General features: G+C 44.4%; 1 protein-coding gene across 1 annotated transcript in view; it reads right to left on the minus strand.

Annotated features, from left to right (window-relative positions):
- The window catches only part of CAMKK1 (calcium/calmodulin dependent protein kinase kinase 1), a 213,547-nt gene that overhangs the window by 121,417 nt on the left and 71,464 nt on the right, over nucleotides 1-20,666 (minus strand). Inside the window, exon 3 of the mRNA XM_006029150.3 lies at nucleotides 7,922-8,479. Within this exon, the coding sequence (XP_006029212.2) occupies nucleotides 7,922-8,377 (456 nt within the window). The 5' untranslated portion in view covers nucleotides 8,378-8,479. The remainder of the gene's footprint in view (nucleotides 1-7,921; nucleotides 8,480-20,666) is intronic.

Consider the following 20,666-nt stretch of genomic DNA (forward strand, 5'->3'; position numbering starts at 1 on the left):
GGATTCCTATTCCTAATTTGTAAACCACACTCAGGTGTCCCTGGGGCTAGGCTGAGGATACCAACTGTAGGAAAGTAGCCAACAGATCACTAAAAAGGCCATGTCCGTCTTCATTCTTGCTTCCTGAACCAGTTAGCCTTAGTTCTGCTGCAGCAGCACTGAGAAGGGAGAAGGCAACCACACACCTACCTGGTTTCATCCGCTCTGCTTCTGCTAAGCACCATATTGCTGTAACCTTCTACCAACCCACACTGAGCTGCATGAGCAAGAAGCAGCTGGAACGACTTTATCAATGATCCTAGGGGGTGGAGAGAACAGGCAGGCTCTAGGAAAACGGGGGATTTAAACCACCAGGCAGAAGGAGATGCAGGGGCGAGAGAGAGAATGGAGTGAAAGAAATAAAAGGACGCTTCAGTCAATCAGGAGAATCTGGAGGAGAGAAATATAATTTAATTAACAATACATAAGGGAGTGTTGGGAGGCGAGGAGTCAAGGAGATGAGGGAAATGGGGGAAACAGGCCTTTATTTTTTTTCTGCAGAACTCTACCCACGCCCCACATGATATTTTCCTGAGCTGCCTACAGATTTTCTGGGCGGGAGGTGGTGGGGGGAATGCAAGTAGTTAAGAATGGGTAATGCATTTTCAATGAGCAGTGCTCTAATGTGGTATTTTAGAAAACCTGTGTCCTTACACTTGTCACATCTCTGCAGTTTTGTATAATAAAAGCCCCATCAGATATGGTGATGAAGAGCTTCAAAGTCAGTCTGTAATGAGATTTTTCAGAGAGAGAAATTCCCATTTCCAGTCATTTCCCAAGTACGGGAACCTGTGTTATCCTCACAATAAATCAGGTTTCAGTCCCATCATCACAGTCAAAGGAGAACTTCAGCAAACTCCCCACCACAATCCCTCCTCTTATGTTATCTGTAATGGGGAGGAAGCTGTGAACTGGGTTCATGGATAGCTAGAACTGAAGGAGACCTCATGGCCTAGTACAGTGGTTTTCAACCTGTGGTCTATGGACCACTGGCAGTCCACAGATTGTGTGTAAGGGGTCCATGACAGATGACTCCAGCCTATTTCCCTCCAGCCTATTCCTACCCTCCTGGTCCCTCCAGCCTATTTCCTAGAGTTTCTCTAAATTAAAGATAAAGCGGGTTATGGGTGGCAAGGCACTGAACTGCTGTAATTCCCACTACTGTTGGTTAATGAAAGCATAGCCAATCCTGGATCGCAATCAGCATAACACAGGACATTTTGATACGTCCCAGTGTACAGCTGCACCATCCATCTTGGCTTCCGATTGATGAAACCTGACCATGTGTAGCTGACAAAGTCTGGATGTTCACAGATTTAATCTTCATTTTTGCTACGACTATAACTTACTGTAATGACTGCTAGCTCCAAATGATGGATGTACTGCCTCCAGAAAGACATTGATTGATGTCTCCAAGCAGTCAATGCAAAGAGAAAAGAGCAGCTTCAAAACTGCCTTAATACATGCAGGTCACCAAAGCCTATACTACAAGTGTGTGTGGAACGAACTTATGAAAGGTCATTTGCACTGCAACCTGGGGCTTTGCAATCTTGCAAGACCCTCAGCTCCCTCCTGGCCCCCCAGTTCAAACTTCCTCAGTAAATCAGAGAAGACAGAAGCAGCTGCTAAGTATGGTGTGATCACCAGGGATCCTGGTTTTCTCTAATTTTAAAAAATCCCCAATTTTCAGTTAAAAAAACCCACCCCAAATCCACATTTTTCCATGATTTAAATGAAACACCACTAATATATAGCTATATCTATATAATGGTGTTTCATTTTAATCATGGAAAAACATGGATTTGGGGTTACTTTTTTTTAAACCAAAAATTGGGGATTTTTTTAGATCAGAGAAAACCAGAATCCCTGGTGATCACTCTATCAGTGGTCTCATCCCCCGCCCCCGTAGTCTCAGTGTAGAGTCAGCCAAGATCCTTTGAATACCTGCCCCTGTGACTCCACTCCGCCAAGTCACTACCCCTTCTTCACTCAAATCCATCCTAATGGCTAACTTCTTTGGTGAAGCTCCATGAGGACCGACTAAATGATACCACAATGTAAGCCTGAAAAGTCCCGTTTGTCCCCTGGACTTCTTGCAGCACCTTCATCTCTTGTGCCTCTCCCCTTTTGACTGAAAGCATGCCAGGAAAGGAACTACCTGAGCATGATGTCCATCCTTACCCGAGGAGAGCCCTCAGGGAGGTGGTGTAAAGGATGGTTGCTCACTGCTTTAGTCATTTGCTGTCTTGTCTCTCCTCAAGATATCAAACATGTGCTCCTCATCATTACCCAGCATTCAGCTTAGGCTCAGTTCCATGCAACTGCCCGTCTTTCTGTTCTGCCTACCACCTCTTACAAGACTGGGGAAATCCTGCTCTCTGAAGTGGAAGCAACCATTTGTAATGCTTACTTTTCAGTGCCCTGTCATAATAGGTTTCCCTTGTTCAACCTCCATTTCTTTTTCTGGTCCGTGTCCTTTGTTTTGTGGTTTGAGAATGACCACGCATTCCTATCCAAGACCTTTCCTGGAGCATCTTCTCATCTCAACATGGACTGTACACATGGGTCCCAGCAATAGTTCTAACTTCCCAAATATTCAGACGAAAATTAAACACAAGGTATAGTATCATCAACTGCAGAGCACTTTTGTTGGAATCTTTTTTGAAAATGCCTGTGGTACAAGGGTTTCCACTGAGTGTAAACCAGGTTCGAACTGGCCTAGAAAGTGAACAACAAGAAGATACCATCATTATTATTTCTATAATAATCAATTCCCATTATGCTCTGAGTTCTATCATGGTAGGCTCTGTAAAAAATACACTGAATGACAAAGATTAAAGTCTCTGGACAGAGAAGCATAGGGAGTGGGAGCACCTGAAGGATTTTGAAGGAGAACAGCTTGTATAGCAAAATCACATCATAAAGAACAAAAATGGAAACAATAGACTGCAAGATTGGGTTAGTAAATTTAAAGACTTCCTCTAAAACCCAAATCATCATTTTGCTGTCTTTGAAAAACAGCACAGGGACCCTCTGAAGCAGACTCCCTCCCAACGCATCCTTGTACCATTCTGTGCTGTACTGACTCTCCATTAATATGAATGATGCCTTCCACTGAATGCAGCCTTATTAAGTATTTCAGGTGCAGTGTAGCAAGGCTCTGAATAGTTGCATCGAAGTGACCATTAAAAATGCAGCACTGCACGATAAAAACTGCTGCTGGAACAGGGAAATAGAAGTCTCTGCATCTGCATTTCAAACTAAGCCTTTTCTTTTCCAAGCCAAAAATATGTCTATTGACCAAGATATTGATTTAATACGAGAGGATTTTGAGTCGTCTGAATTTCTCTATAGATCAGAGCTTGTTATAAAATATATTCCCCTGCAATTACTGTGAAACACATTTAAACACAAGCTTCATTCCCAGCACAGTAAAAATCACTGCAGAATAACAACAAAGATGTAGGGAAGTCATATAGGCTTCCTGGAATCTGTTATTAAAATACATTGCTGGAGCTGGTGAATAGCTTAAACCCTTAGTCTGCTTCATTCAGATATCTTCTTGTTAATGCTAGAGTACAATGAATTCCTAATCCACAGCAACAGTGACTTGCAAAAAAAAGAGCAACAGTTTAAACGAATAGTTTGTGCTTTACAGAGGGAGCAAGCAGATTTCATCATTCTTCAGATGGCAAAAACTAAGGTGCTACAAAGGTGACTGACATCATTGAATCATAGAAAATTAGGGTTGGAAGGGACCTCAGGAGGCCTTTTAGTCCAACCTCCTGCTCAAAGGATCAGCCCTAACTATATCATCCAAGCCAAGGTTTTGTCTAGCTAGGTCTTAAAAACCTCCAAGGATGGAGATTCCACCACCTCTCTGGGTAACCTGGTTCCAGTGCTTCACTACCATCCGTGTGAGAGTTTTTCCTAATATTGAACCTAAATTTCCCTTCCTGAAACTTGAAACCATTGCTCCTTGTTCTGTCATCTGCCAACTACTGAGAACAGTCTAGCTCCATCCTCTTTGAAACCACCCTTCAGGGAGCTGAAGGCTGTTATTAAACACCCACCTCGGTCTTCTCTTCCTGACTAAATAAGCCCACTTCCCTCAGCTTCTCTTTAGAAGTCATGTGCCCCAGCCCCTAAAATATTTTTGTTGCTCTCCGCTGGACTCTCTCCAATTTGTTCACAGAGCTGCTGGTTAGCCAGTCAGTCCCCAGCCCATCCTAAGTGTAGGACTTTGCACTTGTCCTTACTGAACGTTATGAGATTTCTTTTGGTCCAATCCTCCAATTTGTTGAGGTCTCTCTGAATCTTAGCCCTACCCTGCAGTGCATCTACTACTCCCCCCAGCTCGGTGTCATCTGCAAACTTGGCGAGGGTCTACTCCCTCCCATCTTCCAGGTTGCTCATGAAGGTCACGAGTATTAGAGTTCGTATTAGAACCCAGAGTCTGGACTTCCAGCCTCTTGCTCTAGCCCAGCAACTCTCAACCTTGTTAGACCCCCTGGAAAATGCCCGCTCTTGGCTTTCAATTGTTTTTTCACTATGGAAAACCAATAGAGCAATTCTTCTGTTGCAAAGGTCTCAAAGCCCACAACGTGTCCATATACTGTAAGTCCATGGACCTAGTCTCCCCTCAATGACACTCCATTGCCTACAGTGGGTTTACATAGGTAGAAGATGTTAGGAGTTAGTCTTAAGTATCAACTGAGAACAGTAAAGCATCTGCTCAGCTGATTCTCTGAAGCTTTTGATGTTACTATCCCTTTCTCCATCCTTAGATGGTCCCCATTCTCTCCCTCCTAACAAGCTCTGAATACTCCCATCTTTGGCATCACCCACTCATCTTCCCATACTCCCTTCACTGCCTTTCCCCCAATGACAGAAGTAAAACCCTCTCTGTGGAGCAAACAATGCAGACACCCCTAGGCCCATCATGGGCACTCCTGAGCACCTGTTAGCCCTTGAACTCTCCTACATTCAGGGATGCAGGCACCTGAAGACACCATGAGACAGGAGTGTTGCAGAGTTAGGCCCTACATGGCCAAGTTACTCTGTTCTGCCATCTTACAGCTGTGGCCCCCAAGGAGAAAGGGTATCTGCCAGCAATGCTGAAGTCAGAAAGCCCACAGAAACTGCCCTCTTCTGGAGCATATAACCAGGTGTTATGTAGGAGTGAAGACTCGCCAAGCCCTTTGGCTCTGCCACCTCCAGCTGCAGTGGTTCTCAACCTTGTTAGACTCAAGGCATCTCTTAGAAAATGCCAGCACTTAGCTTTCACTCAGAGAGACCATAACAGATTGAATGTTTTTAACACTATGAATTTCTGTCTGCAATCTGTAAGTTTATTTTGTGAATAATGTTTGCACACTTAATAGTGCATGGCATGGCACCCTGCAGCATCCCTGAAAGGCTCTCAAAGCACCCCAGCGTGCCACAGCATCCTAGTTGAGAACCACCTTCCTACTGCAACCTCAGGGCTGGAGCAGCAAACCCCTCTTTGCAGGGCAAGGCCATAAGACCTGTGTAATCACAGGCCACTCCTCCACCTTGCACCACCTCTTCTCTACCATCGTCTGGCATTTCTGCTACAGTGGTTCAGAGGGACCTTGTAGGAAGAGCACCCTGCAAGGAGAAGGGAAGCCTCAGCCCCGCTCAGCATAGTGCCCAAATGCTGTTTGCTCTTCTCCATGGACAGAGGCAAGCTCCATGCCACAGAGAAGAGGCAGGAGGAAACCCTATATTCATATAATCTATAGCAACAGAAGATGATGAAATCTGGCCCTAAAAATTAATTGTCATTGAATGGTAGTGTAAGCGTGATGTTGTAGCCATGATGGTCCAGAAAGTATGCAAGAGGCAAGGATTTCTTAGGGTGATATCTTATTGGAGGAAGAATGTCTTGCATTTGGAAACTTGTCTAACTTTATCCCAACTATACAGTTGGTCCCCCAAAAAAAATCACCCTAAGAAATCCTTGCCTCTTGTCACTGAACTGCATTCTCTTGATAGCTGTCCAGCCCCAAGCAGCAGAGAAAGAAGGAACTGAATAAAGAGGAGCATGAAAGGGCAACAGGAAACAAAAGAGGAAGAAGAACATGGGAAAAGAAGTACGTGCTGGCCAAAATGAAATAAAACCAGGAAGTTATTTAAAGTATTTGGCGTCCGCAAGCAAGGACAGCTTTTACAAAGAGCTCAGCACCAGCAAAGTGACCAAATAGAAAGTACGTAGAGGCTGAAAACACAAATTCCATGTTGTGAAAGAGGTTCAGTATTTGGAAGTTGCTCTTCTTCCACCAAAAAAGAAAAACAAGATCTCTTAGACATTCCCTTGCGATGTGAAAAACCAAGGTTTAAGCCTCTTTAAATCCAATTCCTACATTACAACAAGAGTCCTAATCCCCAAATTAACAGCCAGGCTAGAGTGAGGGTCTCATCCTCTCATTTCTTTTGCTTTGACCTGGTATTCCATCCTGTACATGAAAAACCTCCTCCAACCAATACCGTATTTATTTGATTCCAAAACAAAGTCAGCCCCCCTCCCATATTCCTCTCATTTAACATGAGAGGAAAAGTCCCTTATCTTGGAATTGAGTGAGAGGTGACAGAGGGGTGGGAGGCAGACAGCTGCTGTGCCTCTGGCTGCTGACTGTCCTCCCACTGCTGCTGTTGTTTTCCTGCCTGCCTGCCACAGCCTCAAGCTCCAGGCCTCTCTCCCAGCCCCAGCATTTCCCAATTTAAAAGAATTTACAACCAGTCTTGGAGCCGAGGTCTTGAGAAATCTGGCGGTGATTCTCATTTATGCATCCTGGAATCCCACACATTATAGATGGAAATGATCAGCCCATCCCTGTCCTTTCTTCCTACCAATAAGCTATTCCCCAGCGCTTTGCCAGAGAAGCTTTAGAAGGCCCAAATGAAGTTGTGTTATCCTGTGAGTGGGTTACACAGCTTACAAAGAGAATGCATGCCTTTCATCATGTCCTGCTCTCAAAGAGAGCCCTATCAAAAAGTTTCAGCATGGTCTGCAAGGACTTCCTCAGTTATTCAAGTGCCGTACAGCCTGCAGTATCGCTACAGACTGCTGCATATCTCATTTTATATGGTGGGCTCTGAAGTGTGAAATAGGACTGCACAATCTGAATAGAGTCTTTATAGCTTCCCCCTCAGTATTCACAGAACTGCCTAAGGACCCATGCAGTCCTGGCTGCACTGCCTGAGGAACCTTAGCTTCTACCTGGTAAACTACTTTTATAAGTCAATAAAAATGTGCTTAAAAAAATAAAAATCAGGAAAGGGAATCCCAATATCTTTATGTTCCCTAAGAAATCAAATAGCATCTGCAGTGCCCACATCCGTGCTTGCAGAGTTTGATGGGAATTGCCTTATTTCCACATGCATACACCCATAAAATAATAATAATGCCTGAACTGCCACAGCATATAAACTACATTGTTAAAAAAAAGCCTATGGAAATCTATTCAACTCCAGTTGAAGGGCTACCCTTTAAAAAAAGCAACATCATTAAGGGCTATCAAATGTAAGCAATAATGTTGCTACTTCTGATATTCAAGTAGTATAAAAACAAGGGAGGCATTAGTTTCAGTGAAACTATTAATGGGCTTGTTGAAATAAGCCCAATTCAATCAGGTGGCCCACTGATAGTAACAGTAATGATTGTTCCTGTAGATACAGTCACTTAGGGCTACCAGCTGTGCAAAGCTGCACATTGTTTATTGCAGATTCTTATTATTCTCAGACATTTTTAACTTGTGGAGCTAAGCACTTCCAAAATGCTCAGCTCTGAAGGCTAGTTTCCTACCAGCAGACATCAACCCAACCATTGCATCAGCATTTCAGCAGAAAAGAAACTTACTTCTGCATCAGATATGGAGACTCGATTAGACTCTATTGTTGGTCTCCTCACTATCCGTGGTGAAGGTCCTGTTGCATAAGGACCATATCCTGGGGCATTGGTAGAGCCCAGGAAGCTTCCTGTAGCTCTTTCTTGAAGAGAGAACTTCCTACTGGAGAGGACAGGTCTCGTGGGACCTCTCTTTGGAACATTCATTTGGTTGGCATCATCATCTTCCTGGGAAGGCAAAGATTCATTTGTTCCTGTACCACTGCTGATCCCATTCCTCTGGATGTTTTTTACATTATCTGAAAAGACTGCGTCATTCTCCTCTTCTGCTTCTTGAGAATTTTGGTCACTTATATCAGGGCCAACAGCCACATCTATAGCTGCTACTCGCTCTGCCAGTTCTGTCTGAGTGTCTCTGCAGCATGTATCTACACATCCATCCATCACATCAGCTGGAGAATCTCCCATGATTAAGCCTGATGCTCAAGGTCTCAGATGACACCAAAGACAGCTGCGGTGTCAGGGATCGCAGGAAACATGTGGCATGAAAGAATCTCTCCACTGGGTTCTCTAGAAAAAAAAAAAAGTCTCTCCACTGGGTTCTCTAGAAAAAAAAAACACAACGAGAAATCCTAAGCAAAGGTACGGCCAACACGTCTTGCAGGAGGCACATGAAAAAAAAAAAAATCAGAGAAAAACCAGGCAGCTGTAAACAAGTTAAAAACATCCAGAAGGAAAAGTAAAACCAACCCCAAAACTAGTTACAAAACATTTGCAAAGGATATAGGAAGAATTTAATCAGCCCAGCTACAAGTCAGCTAAGAGTAACTTCTGCTTTCTGTATCTAGATCAACAGAAAATAGTTTTACGATAAAAGGAAAGAGAAAATTACTGGAGTCCCTTAAAACAACTGTGAAGGGATAAAAGATCATACATGTGACCTCACTTGAAATATCATTTATAGAGTACGGCAGCACAGAACACAGGTCAGAAAACAACACTGGGAACAAACCGTCCTTAACCACCCCTGCCTTTGTGTCACTACACCGCCCTTCATGGCTCCTGGGGGCTTCCCAGCAAGAGTTTGGGGACATATCTCACATCATCCTGCTGAGAAAAAAAGCTTTTTCATGTGCCCTGCAAAAGAATCCCCCTTTGATCTCAGCAGTATTCCTGCCCAGAGCAGAGGGGTTGGACTTGATGATCTTTTGAGGTCCCTTCCAGCCCTTAATTTCTATGATCTTATGATCAGCAGTACAAAGATCACTAGGGACGGGTCTCAACCTTCTCCATGCTGGGCCTGGGAAAGCCGCCAAAAACCCTGCTCCACCTCTTGTCTCAGCATACACCAAAACCAGAATTGAGGCTATGAAGTTAGCTTAAAAGCAGCCCTGAGCATGCAACTAAGAGCTATTCTCAAGCTCTCCTGTCTCAGGCAAGTACCTGTCTCAGCTGTGGGATTTGGCATGCAATGCCAGGTTGCAGAGCATGCCTCTTGGCAGCAGCTGGGGCACCACAGGGAGACAAGGCAGGTATGGTCTGTGAGGCTGTTGCATACACACAGTTTTCTTTGCAATAGAATTAACGGCAAAGTGAAGTTAGAGAAGGCATATAAGGATGTGGTTTCAGTGGGCATAATGGCTTCAACAGTACATAAGCAGCTGTGTTGCTGTCCAATATATTCTGAGAAGCTGATAATAAAATACCATGGAATGCCCTTAGCCATGTGAAATTAGCAGACAGATGGGTATATCAGCCTACACACCGGTCACCTGTGACTATAAAAAGTGCTAAAGGAGGTCTGGAACAGGATGGAGACTTTTTTTTTTTTTTTTAAAAGCATTCAATTAACTAACTTTTTTTGAGTTCATTAAAATTAAAACATACTAATCCTTTAAAAATAAAACCATATAAAGTCATATTTGAAATTATGATCATATTTGTTACTAGTTTAATTTTAAATTCATTCAATAAATTATAGTAAATGTAAGCAAAATATGCAAGTAGCAGGCCATATGTTTTGATGCTAATGTTGTAAGGAAAAAAATCAAACTACTGGAGCAACACAAGTCACTGGCTAGGTACCTGCAACCAAGGTTTGTTGCAGTGCTAATCCAGTTTGGTAGCAATAGCCTCTCTTGCAAGGACGGAAAGAACATTTGCATCATTTCAGTTTATTCTGTTAGCTCAGCTAAATGACTGGGTCGTTCAAATTTAAGAAACCAACTGGCAAATGAAAAAACAGGGAGCTTGTTTCTCTTCCCATCTATGACTACCCAAAATATGAAGTCTACTGATTCTGACAACCTGAAGCATGTAGGGACCAGAAACAATCAAGCAATTCATTAACTACAGACAATATGTCCTTTGTGGAATAAATTCATTTGAAGTGCAAAATGTATTTCGATAAACTTTTTTGCTTGTGTCCAATACATTTAAGATAGCTTTATTTACGGAACTAAGAAAAAAAACAGTGCCATGAAAACGCGGCTTGAGTATTAATTGCATTCCACCTTCTATCCACATACAGCTTGATACAAAATCGCAAGTGGAAAAAAAAACTGTTTAGTTAAAAATAAATCCATCATTCACCATTTTCCAACAGAAAAATATAAATACTAAGGATCTGAATAAATGCATCTTAAGCTACATAACTGCTTAAATAAATGTGTATAGATATAAATGGGATAGAAAAAGGATATATTTAGTTGCAAATCAACGCCTTTTAATGATTATCAACCAGAGAGAATCAAGCTTTCCTTCGGAAAATAACTAAAAAGTAAAAATGCAAAACGAGATTAAAACTGATTATTGAAATCAAGGTTGCCTACTTGTTGATTTAACTCCTGATTAAAAGCCATGTTTTTAAATCAATCCACCCTGGTCCAGAATAGAAAACAATCATATGCAGCCTACAGCTGTCTTCTACTAATCACCTTAGAAAATACGGGGCTGCTACGTGTATAATTTGAATCCCGTTACGCGAATTTTTATCCCATTAATTCTAACACATATCTGTTAGGGTACCAGCACCCTGGACTGTGTCCAGTGATGTACAACGCGACTGTGACAGCAGCTTGCTTTGACCTTTTACACAGAAGTCAAGTTGTTTATTATTAATTACACACTGGCCCCAATTTGGACATTACCTGCATCAATACCACACTAGCTTCAGTGGTGTTATTCCCAATTTACACCAGTGCTAAGGGAGATCAGCATTATGCCCATTGCTGATGCCCAACAAGATGGAATAAGCCCTTCTTTTGCAGTCTTACTCTCTTACCTCCCATGTATGGTCACACACCCGCTACTCCCAAAATACATACACACAGCCTGTCTTTTTGTAATTTTGTTTTAAGAAATGTGACAAAGATGTCAGTCACTTGAAAGTGTAATTAAATAGAAAGCTCAATTTTAAATACAGTTTGAACAAGCTTTTAAACGCTTGTCACAAATCATGAATCTCTTTAAGAACAAGGATGAAAAAGGAAGGGAGAAAGGAGCGTGATAACGGCAAGAATTCTACTTTGAACAGCGGGGTTGTTTGGTGTATACTTCAGCAGCTACTTCAGTAACCACATATCCCCTAAAAAACCCCATGAAAACTAACTAAGTCCTGCCCCCACTTTACATTCCAGCATTTCCGACACTATATTCAGGTTCATCCACTGAATCACTGGAAAAATAGGGCTGGCAGGGCCCTCAGGAGGTCATCAAGGGCTGTGTGTAGACGAAACGAGGGAAGTGTGTGCAACACACTTTAAACTGGGCTAAATGCTTTTGCAATACTTATATGGTGTTGGCGTTTGCATCAGCTCCAGTCGCTGTAGGAAATTTGGCGGCATAATGCACCTTAAATGACTTGGGGTGCAGCAAACTAAAACAGCTGCGGAGCAAAGCATCGGGCTCTGTGCAGCTCAGAGGCTCTGCAGGAAGCCCTGCAGGCAGCCTGGCAGCAGCCCGGGAAAGCGGGCTCCGCTCAAGAAAAGTGGCAAGCCTGATCCACACCCCACCCCTCGCACCCCCCGGAGCCTGCCTGCCTGCACTGTGCAGGGGCCTGGTGCTTCCCTCCATGGCTGTGGTGCCCCCCGGGACTACCTGAGCCTGGTGCCTGCAGGCAGTTGCCGCCTGGGGAGCGGGGGCTTCTGCTGCCGTGGAGGAAAGCACCCCTCCCCTCCCTGGCCCCGCAGCGCAGGGACCTCTTTGCCTGCTGGCAGCTCACCCTCCTCTCCCTGCTGGAGGCAGGTAAGTCAGTGGGGTATGTGCACAAGATGGGGATTTAAAGGCCCCTAAATTGAGGCAGTGCTTTTTTAAAACCCACTGTTTCAGTTTAGGGCCCCCATTTCAACTACACACGCCCTAGGAGTCCAACCCCTGCTTAAGGCAGGATCACCCACTGTCTAAACCAGGGGCGGGCAATTATTTTGGGCAGAGAGCTGCTTACTGAGTTTTGGCAAGCCATCGAGGGCTGCATGACAGGCAGCCGGGGGCAGATAAATATTCATTTTCTACATTTTTTAGGGGCCCCGCGGGCTGGATAGAATGGCCTGGTGGGCCGCATCTGGCCCTCAGGCCGCATTTTGCCCGTCCCTGGTCTAAACCAACCTCGCCAAGTGTTTACCTAACCTGCTCTTAAAAACCAATGATAGAAATCTGTTCCAGTGCTTAACCACATTCATAATTAGACAGCTCTTTATAATATCCAAATTAAATTGCCCCTTTTGAATTTTCAGACTATTCCTTCTTGTCCTGTCTCCTGTAGACACAGAGAATAGTCTATCAGCATCACTCCCTTTTGCATACTTGGAGACTGTTACCAAGTACTTCCTCAGTCTTCTGCTCTCCAAGCTAGATAATCCGAGTTCCTACACCCTTTCATTTTGTCATGCTTCCTAGATCACTGATCATTTTTGTTGCTCTCCACGGGGCTATTTCCCATGGATTAGTGCAGCAAAGGAAGAGCCAGAGCTATCCCACATGCAACCTATTAGCAGTAGCTACCATCTCTCCATACAAATATGTCTACCCACAGTTTTTCAGGATTCTGGTTTTGACCTTCACTTTTGAATCATGAACATGAAAAATACTATTTCATCTGATTTACAAAAAGGTTAGAGAACATAGTTAATCACACTCCCAGAACACCAACTGATTTCATCCTCCATAGAGAATCAGTCTTTAGGGAATTAAACCTAATTTTTATTTTCTTGTTAAAAAGAAATACAGTCATTCCAAATACAGCCCACTCCCTTTCAGAGATACTAGCACACGGTCATTTACAATTTGCCTTATTACCTAAGCAATATGAAATAAAAAGCAGCAAATCCACAGCAGTACTTGGCAAAGCTTTTTTCTGGGACTGTTTCTTTAGAGTCTGAGGCATCTACTTGTGTTGCTATGTGGCTAGCAGATAAGAACACATAAACTGTCTGTCTGGAGTGAATAGCTCAATCACATACAGCGATTCTCTGGGGTGCCTTGAGTTCCTTTTCAAGGGTGCCACGCAACATTAATAGAATCATAGAAAAATTAGGGTTGGAAGGGAACTCAGGAGGTCATCTAATCCAACGCCCTGCTCAAAGCAGGACCATCTTCAATTAGATCATCCCACCCAGGGCTTTGTCGAGCTGGGCCTTAAAAAACTCCAACGATGGAGATTCCACCACCTCTCCGGGTAACCTGTTCCAGTGCTTCACCACCCTCTTAGTAAGAAAGTTTTTCCTAATATCCAACCTAAACTTCCCTTGCTGCAACTTGAGACCATTGCTCCTTGTTCCATCTGAGATCAGTCCAGCTCCATCCTCTTTCGAACCCCGCTTCAGGTAGTTGAAGGCTGCTATTAAATACCCTCTCGGTCTTCTCTTTTCCAGACTAAATAAGCCCAGTTCCCTCAGCCTCTCCTCATAAGTCATGTCCCCCAGCCCCCAAACCATTTTTGTTGCCCCCTGTTAGACTCTCTCCAATTTGTCCACATCCTTTTTGTAGTGGGGACCCAAAACTGGACACAGTACTCCAGATATGGCCTCACCAGTGCTGAATAGAGGAGAAGAATCCCTTCCTGTGCCCTGCTGGCATCACTCCTACCAACGCAGCCCAGTATGCCATTAGCCTTGTTGGCAACAAGGGCTCATATTCAGCTTATTGTCCACTGTAACCCCCAGGTCCTTTTCTGCAGAGCTGCTGCCCAGCCAGTCAGCCCCCACCAGTGCATGGGATTGTTCTGCCCTAAGTGCAGGACTTTGCACTTGTCCTTGTTGCAGTTCAGAAGATTTCTTTTGGTCCAATATTCCAATTTGTGGAAGTCTCTCTGAAATGTAGCCGTTCCCTGCAGTGTATCTGCTACTCCCCCACAGCTTGGTGTCATCTGCAAACTTGCTGAGGGTGAACTCTATGCCATCTTCCAAGTCGTTGATGAAGATATTGAACAAAACCAGCCCCAAGACTGACCCATGGGGCACTCCATTTGATACCAGCCAACTAGACATTGAACCATTGATTCCTACCCTCTGGGTCCAATGCCCCAGCCAGTTTTCTATGCGTCTTATGGTCCATTCATCCAGCCTGTACTTCCTTAGCTTGCCTGTGAGAATGTTGCAGAAGACAGTATCAAAAGCCTTGTGAAAAATCAAGGTACACCACATCTACTGGTCTCCCCAGTAGACATCCACAAAGCTGGTCATCTCATCATAGAAGGCAATCAGGTTAGTCAGGCATGTCTTCCCCTTGGTGAATCCACGCTGACTGTTCCTAAATCACCTTCTCCTCCAAGTGCTTAGAAATGGATTCCTTGAGGATCTGCTCCATGATTTTTCCAGGGACTGAGGTGAAGCTGACTGGTCTGTAGTTCTCTGGATCCTCCTTTTTCCCTTTCTTAAATATGGGCACTGTTTGCCCTTTTCCAATCAATTGGGACCTCTCCTGATAGCCATGAGTTTTCAAGGATGATGGCTAATGGCTCTGCAATCACATCAGCCAACTCTCTCAGCACCCTCAGGTGCCCATGAACTTGTATATATCCAGCTTTTCTAAATGGTCCCTAACCTGTTCTTTCACCATTACTGGCTGCCTGCCTCCTCCCCAAACTGTGCTGCCAGGTGCCGTAGTCTGGCACTAACATTAACAGTGTTAGGTGTGCAAACATGATTCCCAAGATAAACCCAGAGATTTCAAATAAGAATCTACAGTGTTAAAACCATTCCAGCCTGTTGTGAGCTTACCGAGTTCTCTGCAACAGAAGAATTGCTCTATTTTTCTGTAGTCAAAAAAAGGGAAAATTAAGAGCTGGCATTTTCCGAGGGCGGCCTTAAGGTCTACAAAGGTTCAATGCTACTGATCTAGTACAAAATCTTCCCCCTTGTGTAGCTACAGTAGCAACTCCTCCTCTGCCACCAGATAAATATGCAGAGGCACTTGGGTTGGCTGCACAAAGCATCAGAAATAGTAATGTTTGTGTTATGATGTGGTGACTGTTTTGGATACTCAGGCCAAGTGCCTCTGGATCTCAGCCATTCAAGAAGTGAAGTACCTGCAAATCCTTTGTATGCAACCACACAGGGCTTGTTTTAGATTCAGAGAACAACAAAACAAGGGAGAAATATTGAAACATTTCCATGAGAAAGGACGTTGTGTAGCTCTCCCCAGTGACAGTCTGCACTGGACCAAATACAACGTGGCTGCCATTCTCAGCAAGCAGCGCTTCCTCTAAGCTGTGGCGTGCGCAGCCACGCATGCGCGCTCATGCCACACTGCCAGGCGTGCCTCCGCACGACACACAGCTTAGAGGGAATGCTGCTGCAGAGCCTTGAGAGATATAGCTAAAGCTGAAAAATCACAGAAGTACAGTATATGAATACACCTGAAAGCCAAACTATAACTGAAGGTTTGGGCGATTTTAAAACTTATCCACCACTAAATTTCAAATTTAAAAAATGACGACATCTTTAAATATCTTCCCCCCACCCCAACTAAAGTGTTACCACTTGGTGTTGGACCCCAAGTGGCAGAGCAAAGACCCCCAGGTGCCCGCAGACATGTGCCGTAGGAATGAGCATGAGGGGATGCTCCAGGATTCCCATGCTCCAATCTGGATGCTGCTACCGATCACTTTTGCAGCAGGCCTCTAAAGGCAACATGGAGTCACCGTGTTGCCCATGAATGGAGCCGTTGCTAGAGGTTCGATGCACCTGTCCAAATCTATGCTAGCACACTCTGCACTGCCTGCTATGAGATGACCCTGCAAGTGGCCCAACACTAAATATATTATGAACAAAACCCCCTTCTTTCTGCCCCACTGGGCTTCAGCCCTTTAGTATGTGAACAAAACCCTTTTACCTAAGCTTGGCTCACTGGGATGTCAAGGCATTTTGAAGAATCCCGATGTGCTCTACAAGCTATGAAAATGTTTCCCTTACTCCACTGACTTCAGTGGATCTACTCATAGCACTATAAGCTTTCCAAGGCAGGAATATTCTGTCATGAAGGCTAGGGACAGAAATGACACACAAACCAGTATAAGTGATTGGAAACCAGTTCAGAGCTGTAATGCAACAGAAATTCAGCACACAAACTGCTTTCAAAACGGCCAAAACCGGTTTAAGATAAGCCTGGATGGAAGTAGTATCAGACTTAACTGATTTAAGTTAAATTGGTTTATTGAACTTCTGTCCCAGATCCCCTCCAGATTCAAACTAACTCACAGTCCCCCAGCACCCCAGGATGCTTTGCACCTCCCCTTGCATTACTCTTCACAGAGTGGGTGAGCTAGCCTTGGCCCAAACTCTCTGCTCCAGCTGAGCAGGGAGGCATGCTCTAGCGTCCCTCCAGCTTCTGGCTCGGCTTGTGGTGGCATTTCTGGTATCAAAAGTGAATGTCTGTTCACTTGCTTGTCAGTTCAATCCACACAGCTAAAATCAGGGGTGGGCGATTATTTCGGCTGGAGGTCCACGTAATGAGTTTTGGTGAGCACACAGCTCGGATCAGGGGTGGGCGATTATTTTGGCTGGAGGTCCACGTAATGAGTTTTGGTGAGCTGTTGAGGGTCCCAAGGATAGCCCCACCCCTTGATGGGTGCCCCGCCCCCTGGCCGCCATGTTGGGACCCACCCCTAAACCCTGATCTTTGCCACCAGAAGCCCCTCCCTTGCCCTGGAAGTAACCCTTTTGGGAGGGAGAGTGCTACCATATTGGAAAAAAAAAAAAGTACTAAAAATAAAACAAAAATCAAAAAAAAAAATTAAAAAAAAAAATCAAACATCTACTATAACTTAATGGTAATGTTATTTTTCAAATATTTGTATCGCAATTTATGTGTTTGCATAGTGTATCTAGAAGCTCAAAATACAGTCCTACTTTTGTATATTTTGGGGGGGGACCCAGCCCCATAGCGTGCAGCTCCCCACACTCCCACCCCAGCCCCCAGCCGCAGGTGGCAGTGTGTGGGGCCAGCCCCACTCAGCCCCGTAACACACAGCTCCCACCCCAGTCCCTGACTGCAGCGTGCTGGGCCAGCCCTACCCAACTCCAAAGCACATGGCTCCCTGTGCTCCTGCAGTGTGCGAGGCCAGTCCAACACAGCCCCATAGCACATGGTTCCCCACGGTCCTGCTCCCTTTTCCCCACAAGGAGTCTGTGGCCCCGGCCTGCCAGGCTTGCAGGCAGAGAGGCTGGGAACAGCCATGGGGTGGCCAGCAAAAGCCTTGGCCAGGCAGAGGCTTCTTGTCTCCAGTGCCCCTGGCTTGGGGCTGGGGTGGGGAGAGGGAGCTGCTTAGCAACCAAAGCTGCACCTCCTGCAGGGACATGCTGGCTTCCAGAGGGGCAGCGAGGGCCAGGGGTTAAACAGGGGCCCTGCAGGCCAGATGGAATTGCCTGGTGGGCTGGATGCAGCCCACGGGCTGGATTTTGCCAGCCCCTGGCTTGGACTAACCTGCAAAGATTGAATCAATTCAGCCTCCGGCTTTTTGATCGTCTGTACTTAGCCTATGTGTTTATAGACTGCATAGCACAATCATACCCTAATCTTGGTTAGAGAATCTAGGAACCACTGTAATGCAAGCTATTACTCATAATAATGTGCTAGATCAGTCTCAATATACACAGAACACTCAAGTAACCCAGAGGTTCAGAAGAAATTACTCTAACAGCTTTTAGAGTGCAGAAGAAAGTGAGTTTCCATCTATACAGTAGGCCTGACATTCATTTTATTTCCCTATTTGTTTTTTTGGGGTTTTTTTTCAAAAGAGCATTGAAGCAGGAATTGCTTACAACTGTATATCCGTATTACATTGGCCTGAAACAAGCTGATAGGAAGAATCTTAGTCCCTGCTACATTCTCCACAAAAGGCACCAAGCAAAACAACTGATTTCAAGATAAGCAGACAAAATAGCCATCAACTCTTATTTTACAGCTTATAATCATACAAGCCTCTGCAACAAAAAGTCAGTGTTTTCATTAAGCATGATCCATAGTAGAGACCCCCAAGGCTGGGAAAACTCGTCAGGTGTAACATTAATGCCTCTTACAAGATGGATTCTGAAAAGCAACACAGATCCAGCATCTCAAGTGAAACAAAGCTGAGCTGTAGTTATTTTCCATAAAACACAACCTGCATCTCTAGGTATGGTACTCTAGCCATGGTCATCTGTCTGCTACCAGCCTAAGCTAAACATCTGTCTTAGATCAAAGTATTATGATGTATACATGAACCAAAGCTGCAAATAAGCTTATAAGAGGAGAATTAATTCACTTACTGATATCTTATTTGTCATTTTTCACAGTTATTCCCCCGCCACGCACAGAATGCCACTTTAAAGCTGTTGTAATTCATCAAATGACTGCACATGTATTCCATATATGCCCTGAGTAGGGCAGGGTATGAAATATACTTTTGAAAAGAGTATGACCCTGAAGAAGACCTGTGTGTTGTCTGTAGGAGAAGGAGCGGTTTTATTGGTTGGGTGGAGGTGGGGGCTGGGAGGGCGAGGGGAGGTTTTTTGCTATTCAATAAAGTATTAGCAAACACCAATTGCAATGAAAACTGCAAATTAGCATGGGTAATTGGTTCATTCAGTTGGCCAAGAAGAATGGTCTGAGGGGCAGGAGAAAGGCTTGTGCTTATGGCACTCAAACTCAAGAGATTCAAGTTCATTTTCTGGCTCTGCCACTCTTGGGAAAGACTCTTAGTATTTCCTTTATGTAAAATGAAGATGATAATGCTTACTCCCCCTACCACCCTTAGTCTGTCTTTTCTATTTAGACAGTGAGCATTTTAGAAAAGGGACTGGTGATCAACATGAGTCTGTACTGCACTTAGGCACTGCAGGACTTAAATTTCATTATAAAAGACAATGATTGCTACTAATAATGAACACAGGTATTTGCAAGGAAATATTTGCGTAAGTACTTTGAAAAATCTCCAAATCTAGATTTTGATTTTGTAAAGCTGGGGTTGGCAACCTATGGTCCACAGATATGGGACTTTGGCAGCAGAGGGCTTTGCCTGCAAGTGCTCTTTCTGTGCTGCCAAGGGGAGAAGCAGCAGCAGCTATGGGCAGATCCTGGCACCCACCCAACCCTGACCCAAGATGGGTCATTCTGGACTGCAGCTGGAAGTGATTGCCCACCACTTTGAGTGGATCTAGGATTTTGAAGAGAGGGGTACAGGTAGTGCAATACAACACCACATACAAACACATATATTTTTCTCCAATTAAAAAGAGATGAGAAGTTTTACTAATATGGCAGAGAGCTAGCGCTATATTGTTCAATTTAAGATCAAAGCAAAAACAAATAACTGGAATTAGTGCACTGGAGTGTGCACTAGTTTACTAGAGTTGCTAAAGTATGTATATAAACTAGTTAAAAGTACACAACAAACCAGGCAAAAAAATTGTCAAAGGATATTGTATCATTAGTCCTATAATCATTATAGTTAACCATACATCTTTTACTGAGATTCAAAAAACAATATCTAGCCTTCTTGGGCGTCTTGACAGTGCGTACAATACTTGACTGACAGTCAATTCTACACCTGAGTTGATATTACCACGAGATAAAGTTTTTAGCTAGAACTAAAAACAATTTGCAGGGCTGTGAAACAGAAGAGAGACGCTACCAGGAATGGCTAAGTAAAATTGCAGAAGAAAGGATACCTTGAATAGTGAAACATGAAGACCCTTTAAAAGGACAGAGGGTCATTAATACCTGTAGAATGGAGAGAGATTAGCAAGAATCAGGGAGAAGGTAACGTGAACCATCAAGTCTACTGACTCTCTCAAGGTTGCCTGAATAGAAATGCCACTGCTCCTCCCAGGCAGCTGGCTTTAAAGTTTGGGGTGGGGGGGCAGAAATCAAATGGGCAGTGTGTGACAGAGAGCCAAAGGCCCCTGTTACTAAAAAGGGGAAGGCACAACAGGTTAGGCTGGCTGTGTAGGTAGGCAGGCAGCTGAGATGAAACCAGCTGCAGAATAATAAACTGAAGGAATAAGGCAGATTCCCAGGCAGCCACGGGATTAAGCCAGCAAGCAGCAGGGCTAAACTGCAACAGGGAGGAGGAGGCTGCCCACTAGATGTAGGAAGAAACACCTGTGCAGGACTAGGGAGTCATCCGACTCAATGGGGCAGGCTCTGGGGCATATAAAACCCAGCACCAGGAGGGAGGCAGTGCATTAGGGACCAGAGCTCCCAGAAGAGAGGGGCTGCAGGAGACCTCCTGGCAGGCACCAACACACCCCCAGAGTGGAGAGATGAATACTCAAGGGAA

This window comes from Alligator sinensis, unplaced genomic scaffold (genome assembly GCF_000455745.1).
Source record: "Alligator sinensis unplaced genomic scaffold, ASM45574v1 scaffold419_1, whole genome shotgun sequence".
Classification (NCBI taxonomy): Eukaryota; Metazoa; Chordata; order Crocodylia; family Alligatoridae; genus Alligator; species Alligator sinensis.